General features: G+C 36.7%; 2 protein-coding genes across 2 annotated transcripts; both read left to right on the forward strand.

Moving 5' to 3' along the window:
- The first annotated feature begins 517 nt into the window (after positions 1-517).
- Positions 518-3,226, forward strand: LOC127813887 (pentatricopeptide repeat-containing protein At4g02820, mitochondrial). Its single transcript, XM_052354994.1, has 2 exons — positions 518-846; positions 1,371-3,226. The coding sequence occupies exons 1-2, from the start codon at positions 565-567 to the stop codon at positions 2,625-2,627; spliced, it is 1,539 nt and encodes a 512-aa protein (XP_052210954.1). The 5' UTR covers positions 518-564; the 3' UTR covers positions 2,628-3,226.
- A 1,320-nt stretch (positions 3,227-4,546) lies between these two features.
- Positions 4,547-6,813, forward strand: LOC127787097 (uncharacterized). The gene is made up of 5 exons (XM_052314957.1): positions 4,547-4,688; positions 4,821-4,889; positions 5,757-5,922; positions 6,056-6,145; positions 6,424-6,813. The coding sequence occupies exons 1-5, from the start codon at positions 4,611-4,613 to the stop codon at positions 6,564-6,566; spliced, it is 546 nt and encodes a 181-aa protein (XP_052170917.1). The 5' UTR covers positions 4,547-4,610; the 3' UTR covers positions 6,567-6,813.
- The last annotated feature ends 1,171 nt before the right edge of the window (positions 6,814-7,984 follow it).

The following is a 7,984-nucleotide window of genomic DNA, read 5'->3' on the forward strand; positions in this document are numbered from 1 at the left end:
GATAAATTTATTTGGATAATCCCAAATAAGAACTTACATGACTTATTTTTTAAGGTTGTCAGATAAATTTAACACACATAATAAAAAACACTTTTATCTAAAATAATTTTTATATTTTACTTTTTCTAATTAACTTAATTTAATTGTTGAGATAATGAGAGTAGATAAAATCTTAAATTTAAATCTAAACCTTGACCAAATATTATTTAAATAGATGCATTTATTTGAAAACGAATAGTTTTGGAGGCTTCTTTGAATGTTCTATGTCAAATTTCTAAAACTAATTTTCAAAATTATTTCAAGAAAACCTAATTTTTTCTAAAATTAGTTCCTTGGATGACTCTTCTTGGGCTTGGGTTCTTGTGCTCTTTGGGCGAATTAATTCCTTTTAGTTCAGATCCCTTCAAAATTCTTGGACCCTTCTTGGGCATGGTTCCATAGACAGGTCCACTGGGCTTCTATTTTGTTTCAAGATAAAAAATCCCAGGCCCATCCTTATTGGGTGCGTTCTCGTCGCTTGACGCCATTCACTGCTCGCAGAGGGCGTTGCGAAGTCTCTGGAAGATGCTGGTCCGTAGAATCGTCGCAACCATCGGGGCGGCGCGCTATTTGTCAGTCGAAGCGGCAGCGAAGCACTTAACCTCAGTCGAACCTTCCGGAACCGCCGCGAGCAGTTCCGGCCGCGACACCCTTGGTCGACGGCTTCTAAGTCTGGTTTACGCGAAGCGTAGCGCCGTCATCACTATACGCAAATGGAAAGAGGAGGGGCACATTGTCCGCAAGTACGAGCTCAACCGGATCGTCCGCGAGCTTCGGAAGGGCAAGCGCTACAAGCACGCTCTAGAGGTATGGCCGCTCTCTCTGTTGCTGGTCCTTATGTATCTATTTTACTCTACTGTTTTTTTTTTTTTTTTTCCACTTGTTTGTGATGAATACATGTATTCTCGAAGATAATTGCTGTAATTTGAAGTATCGGAAGGTGATTGCTGTTGAATTGAATGTTTCCGGTTAACATTCGACCATGAGGGGCTAGTAGTTGGTGTTGTTCTATGGATTCATATGTTTTAACCTTTGAAGTGTAATCTTGTATTGGATATGGATACTAGGAGCGCAAAACTGGAATATTGTGGTTGAGAATCACAAGTGTAGTCTGAACCTTTGTCTGACTCACAGATCATAATTTGGAGATTTTCTATGTTTTAACATTTGAAGTGGAAGGTTTTTCTTCTCTCTTTTTTTTTTTCTTTTTGCAATTAAAGATTACTATATCTCATTTTTGTTAACCTTGGTTTTGGATTTAGAATACTGAAAATACATCTTTCATTACATAAGATAATGGTTTGAAGGCTCAAATTTGGGTACTGATGCAGATATGTGAGTGGATGAAAATACAAGGTGACATCAAGCTGCAACCAGGAGATTACGCCATCCATTTGGACTTGATTGCAAAAGTTCGTGGCTTAAATAGTGCAGAAAAGTTTTTTGAGGATCTTCCTGACCGGTTGAAAGGCCAGTCTGCCTGCACTTCCCTACTCCATACCTATGTCCAGCATAATGAATCCTCTAAAGCTGAAGCTCTTATGGAGAAAATGTCAAGAACTGGTATCTTGAAGTGCCCCCTCGCTTATAATCACATGATGTCCCTCTACATATCAAATGGGCAATTTGACAAGATACCCGGAGTGATTCAGAAATTAAAGAAGAACACTTTACCAGATGTGGTCACTTACAATCTGTGGCTAACCTTCTGTGCCTCACAGAATGATGTTGAAACAGCAGAAAAGGTCTTTCTTGAGCTGAAAAAGGCAAAAGTAGATCCAGATTGGGTAACATATAGCACGTTGGCTAGCCTATACATAAGAAAATCACTGCTTGAAAAAGCAGCATCCCAATTAAAGGAAATGGAGAAGAAGACTTCTCGTAAAGTTCGAGCTGCTTATTCCTCCCTCATCAGTCTCCATGCAAACATGGGAAATAAGGAGGAGGCCCACCGGATATGGGAAAAAATGAAATCAACCTTCCGTCAAATGAATGATGCTGAGTATAATTGCATGATATCTTCCCTCCTAAAGCTCAAGGAGTTTGAAGAAGCTGAGAATCTTTATACTGAGTGGGAATCCGTTTCTAGCACTGGTGATTCTAGGGTAGCAAATTTACTTCTTGCAGCTTACATCAACAAAAACCAGATGGAAATGGCTGAAAATTTTTACAATAGGATGGTTCAAAATGGCGTCAAACCCAGTTACACCACATGGGAGCTTCTTACATGGGCTTATTTGAAACAAAAGCAGACCGATTTGGTTTTAGATTGTTTCAAGAAAGCTGTCGGCAGTGTGAAGAAATGGAGGCCTGATGAGAAGATCATTCAAGGAGTATTTAGGACGCTTGAAGAGCAAGGTAATGTTGAGGGGGCAGAGCAGTTCCTGGAGACTGTTAGGAATGCTGGCCATGTGAGTACAAAGGTCTATAACTTGCTTCTTCGAACTTATGTCAAAGCTGGTAAAATGCCACTTATAGTTGCAGAACGAATGAACAAGGACAACGTTCAGCTGGACGATGAGACTGATAAGCTTATTAAATTAACCAGTAAAATGCGTGTAGCTGAAGTTTCAAGCTGTTTTTCTTAAACGCATCACTTTTTCATGCGCTTGCATTTCAGAATTTATGCCCCATTCCTCAGCTAAGATGAGATTATATGTGTTTTAGAAGCGGGGCTTGATTTATAGGCAAGATAAGTGCTTGATCTGGTTTTCTGGGCAACTTATAGATAAACAAAGTTATCGATTGTGCGTAGAAACCTGTTCACAACATACACAGGGCTTTTGGGAAGCAGTGGCAGATTAAGACGCCTTTAGCTAAAACTTTGGCAGCAATGACGGGCAAGAAAGCTTGTATAAACTTCTCAGACTGCAAGCAAATTCCTACATCTGATGGTTGTACAATCAAGCGGCATGCTTTAGAGAACAGAATTAGTTGGTGAAGCTCCTCCCTTTGGCATTTTTAGGGCCACATCAGGAGCTGAGGATGGGATGTAACTTCTTTGTGGGTATATTGACACTATTTTCACTTTTCATGAGTTAAATTTTCATTTTCACCCCATGGATTACTCTTGTTTGGCCTCGTCGATGGAACGCAGCCCCCAATCATTGATAACTTCTCTGGTCTTTGTATTGTTTAACAACTTGGAGATCTTACTCAATTAACATAGTGATCTCTCTTCACCTTAGTAGTTTGTCGTGAATATATGGGGCTCAAAGAGTTTCTGTAGATTGGTTTACCAAAACTTCAGCTCTTGAAGTATAAAATTGTGGGTTGAAATGATATGTTCCTTTTTGGGTTACTTCAGAAAACCTCAACGTGGAAGCAGTGCCCCAACTAACCCAAACACACACACACACACACACACACCCACCCCAAATCTCAGGTGGCTAGGGCTGAAATGATCAGTGGTCCAGTTCTAGTCTGTTAACAGCCTCGTTAGCCAAACATTTTATCTCATATTCCATCTAAAAATGGCAGGTGTCCGGGAACAGGGACCCACTTTCCTAAAGCAAACTTGAACATTTCAAGGCGTTGGTGGGTTGGTACGGTGGTTAGGAGCAAACAGCCCCAAGGCAGGTCCAAAATAGCCACATATTATTGTACCGCATCTGTCCCTATGCCATAGTAAGACGAAAGAAAAATAAAATGAATGGAATGGAGGGGGTTATATTTGGAGCAGAGAAGCCTTACGTGAAGGGCTGGCTGCAATTTGGGAAGGAGGGGTTCACCAAAACCCAACCCAACCCAACCCATCCACATCTCTTAACCTCTGTCCTCACCATTTTCTTTTTTAGGATCTTTTCTACATTTGTCACTCTTTCATAAGAATTCACGTGACCGCTAAACTAAGATTTGTAATTGTTGTATTCATAATTTAACAATAAAATTAAAATTAATTGCCAAAGTTCTCTCCTCAGCAAAATTTTAAAGGCTAAATGAGCACGACTTGGTTTTGCATGTTCTTGGGTGTTCCTTGCGTGAATATCCAAAATTCAAAATTCAGGAATGTGTTGTTACATTTTGCAGCATATAATCAATGAATCAATCAAACAGTTGGGATATCCTTAAATGGATAACCTAACAAGTTAACACAAATTTTGAAATGCACAAAATTGATTCTAATGTTACCTGTCATAGAGTGGTTGGATTCTTATTTTGGGAAATAAAATATCACTAATATAATACTAGAAACTACTTAATAATAATAATAATAATAATAACTCAAAATATTATTTAAAATTAGATTGGCGGCTCATTACTAAAATAGTTTGTAAGTGCTAAAACATCACTTGCGGTATTGTGAGATAATTTCTTTTTTTTTCTTTTTTATAAATTCACATATTTTGCTTAAAAAAAGATATTTTTCGCAATCGCAATTCGAGTGGCATAGTGCGCAATTCCTGTAGAAAATTAGGGTCAATTTCCAGGCCCAACCGTTTCTCCACGTAGCTATAAATTAGTTAAGTTGCAGGTTTGAAGTTGTATCTCAGAGCCAGAAGACGAATACAACAGAATATTGTCCTCTCTGTCTCTCTCTCCCTCCCTCTCAAAGTTGGAAGAGGACTTCAATGGCTGAAGATAGCTTTGAAGAAGGAATGCTGTGGCTTCCCTCGCACGTTCTTGACGATGAAGCAGGCGATTCACAGGTTCGCTGTTCATAATTTTCAACTTCAAATAAGTTCATTGATTATTAATTGCTCCTGTTTCTTCCTATTTGATTTCCGTTGCAACGACGGCTTGGCGAATCTCTCTGACTTTTCTTTTTTCTCTGCGAATAGAACTTGAGAAAACAGAGGCAACCAGAAGATTATCGTCGTCTAACCTCAATCCCGGCGCCGCTTCAACCGGTACTTGCTTCTTCTAATCTCTTTTCCTTCTTCACTTTCTGATCATCATCGAGTATATGATTGTTAATGTATTTATTATACACATAATAGGTGATCTGATGAAAGATGGCAATAAAACCTGGATGAAAATGGAATCCAAAACAAAAGGAAATGCTCTTTTCAATCAGAAATCTCCAGAGAAGTGGCGTGATGATAAAATTCTAAATACAAATTACTTTAACGAGTTATTTATTTTAAAATAATCAAAATCGAAATCGTGACGTTATTTTAATTAAAAATATTTTAAGTTTTTATTTACATTACATAGTTCACAACAAAAAATAGAAGAGGAATGGATAATGGAGTAGCTTAATATTCTTTTTTATTCTTAGGCCCAAATCACACCCCCATTCACTGGATTTTTCCACGTAAACCTTGAACTTTTAATTTATTTCATTTAAGTAATTGAAATCAAAATAAATGTAATTAATCGAAATATTTATCAATGAATGTTAAAAAACTATATTGTGATATAATAATTGAGAAAATATTGTTGACCACTTAAGTATTTTTTTTTTTTCTTTCATCATATAGTTCATAAACTTTGTATGATTTATTTAGCATTAATTTTTCTCATATGAAAATTGGAAGGTTTAAAATAGATAAATTAAGAATTGTAGATTCCATTTAAATTTACAAACAACAAAGACCACGAGTGATACGCAACTATTATTTTCATTTTTTTTTGAATTACCTGAAAAATTCCTCAGCATTTTTAAATCTTTCACACATTTCACTGCATTCACCTGCTATTTAATTTTTACACAAAATAATTCTATAAATAAAGTCATCGTGATAAATATGCGATAAGTTTATCAACAACTGCAGTCACCGAGCTTGAAACTCCGCCATAGAGGCAGACAACCCATAAAAAACTGGGCAGTGGGTGGACCTGGAATGCAAGCTATTTTTCTGGATTCCGGCCGAAAACCATCTTCCGGCACCGGGGTTTTTCTTCCCAGGAGAGACGGCGCCGACTTCAGCAAAAGACCATGTACTATTTTTTTTTTTTTTTTTAATCTATGGAACCTTGAAAACTTCATGCAGTTTATCAGCTTAATTTCAACTATTGAGTAAATTCAAAGCAAATTCCATGTTATGTTAATTACCAAATGTCATGCATGCAGCTTGCTCTCCCATTCTCCTCCCTTCCCGCGTCGTCCAGGCTCTCCATCTCAACGTCCACGAACTCCAACTGCAATTCAAATCCGCGCGAGGTTGTTTATTAATTTCCTCTCTTTCTTTGGCCCTAAGCTTAATTAAATTTGCTAATCACCTTTACAACATTTCATAAAAGTTTTAAAAACGTTTCTTTTTTATCCTTTTTATTATTCATAAAATAAAAATAGCTTATTTTCTTTTCTCTTTGCATTTTCCAACAAGTCATGAGAATTGACATGACATATAATTCCACCTAGCTGTCTCCCACGGTCTTTAACATTTGATTTTGAGTTCTCATCGCATTGCAATGAATGGCGCCCTCTTTTATCTGCAGATACAATGAATGATGCACAAACTACAGCTTGCAGCGGCAAAAGCAATAAAAGGGCAAAGGATGCATCAGCCCAACGCTGTGTCATCTCACAAAGCCGCAGTACTACTCCAGAAATATTTCTTCCAAAAGAATGGACTTACTAGACAATGAAATGCAAGCTATATATTAATCTTATCATATATATATATATAGACATAATATCCAGTCATGTTGACGTTAATTTCTGCTTTTTATCATATGTTCTGATAAGTTAATAATTTATTTAATAGGGTGTAATTTAAATAATTACAGCATTGACATGATAATATCAGCAGGGTAAACGTGTACCATAAGGCTGCCATCTTTTATTTACGTTGTATTGTTTGAATTCTATATTGAAACCAATAATCTCACATTTGTTTGTATTTTGAAATTGCGGAGCAAAAGCGAGAGAGAATAAATTTTGTGCATAATTGCATAATGAATGGGAAAAATTCCAATCTTCTGAGGATCGATTAAGTGGAAGAGCATAATCGAGCTAACACCCGCCTACAATGAGCTAGACTGGCTGTGTTGTACCAAAGAGAAGGAATAAATTAGGTTTTCAGTCAATACAAATATTTAAAATTTTGAAATTACATAAACCCAAAAGAACAATGACATGAAATGAACCAAAGTGGCCTACCCTCACCAGATGCCTGAACTAAATTCCACAACTTTTCTCACTATTTAGCTCCCTAAATAATCAGCATCAGCCTAAGTCTCAAAAACTTCCACAAAATTGTCTAGAGTGCAGAAGATTGTAGGAGGAGCACAGTGACAGAGGTTATACATTACATTTGACATTTCAGAAGGTGTTAAACATCCAAGTCAGTCTTCAACTAACAATAATCAAATCAATGGAAAAGAATTAGTGGGTTGAACCTGAAGTAGACTCTGTAAGATTTCCTCTGAAGTAATAATTTTTGTGGAAGATTTCCTTTGAAGGAATAATTTTGTATACACAAAGAGAGAGATAAAATATAGCAATCTACCTAACTAATAGCCTAACCTATGAAAGCAATAATTCAAAAATATATAGAGAGAATCAATGAGTAATTAGATAAGATCTTAACTCTCAACATTCCCCCTCAAGTTAGAATAGATGTTAATAGTTCCTAACTTGTCGACAAGATTTAAAAACTGTGACACACTTGATAATTTAGTGAAGATAACGGTTAGTTGTTTTGTTGTCGATATATGATAAGTCTTGACTATCCCAACTTATACCTTTTCTCGAATAAGGTGACAATTAATTTCTATGTGTCTTATCCGTTCATAAAATACTGGATTGGAAGCTATGTGTAGAGCAACTTGATTATCAAAGAATAGCTTAATCGGTCGTGAATGCTTTATTCCAACATTATATAAAATGTTTTGGGGCTAAGTGACCACACAACAAACAAATGCCATGGAATAATATTCCGCCTCTGCACTTGAACATGAGACAGTAGCTTGCTTATTTGTTTTCCAAGAAATAAGGGAATTTCCAATAAAAACATAGTAGCTTGTGGTTGATTTTCGTGTCTTGATATCGAGCCCA

This window comes from Diospyros lotus, chromosome 12 (assembly GCF_014633365.1).
Source record: "Diospyros lotus cultivar Yz01 chromosome 12, ASM1463336v1, whole genome shotgun sequence".
Classification (NCBI taxonomy): Eukaryota; Viridiplantae; Streptophyta; class Magnoliopsida; order Ericales; family Ebenaceae; genus Diospyros; species Diospyros lotus.

Excerpts from the sequence above, each read along its gene's own strand:
- LOC127813887 (XM_052354994.1), top strand. The coding sequence starts at position 565 with ATGCTGGTCCGTAGAATCGTCGCAACCATCGGGGCGGCGCGCTATTTG. Across the intron at positions 847-1,370 it reads GCTACAAGCACGCTCTAGAG|ATATGTGAGTGGATGAAAAT; the intron begins GTATGGCCGCTC and ends GTACTGATGCAG.
- LOC127787097 (XM_052314957.1), top strand. The coding sequence starts at position 4,611 with ATGGCTGAAGATAGCTTTGAAGAAGGAATGCTGTGGCTTCCCTCGCAC. Across the intron at positions 4,890-5,756 it reads TCCCGGCGCCGCTTCAACCG|TCACCGAGCTTGAAACTCCG; the intron begins GTACTTGCTTCT and ends CAACAACTGCAG. Across the intron at positions 5,923-6,055 it reads CGACTTCAGCAAAAGACCAT|CTTGCTCTCCCATTCTCCTC; the intron begins GTACTATTTTTT and ends TCATGCATGCAG.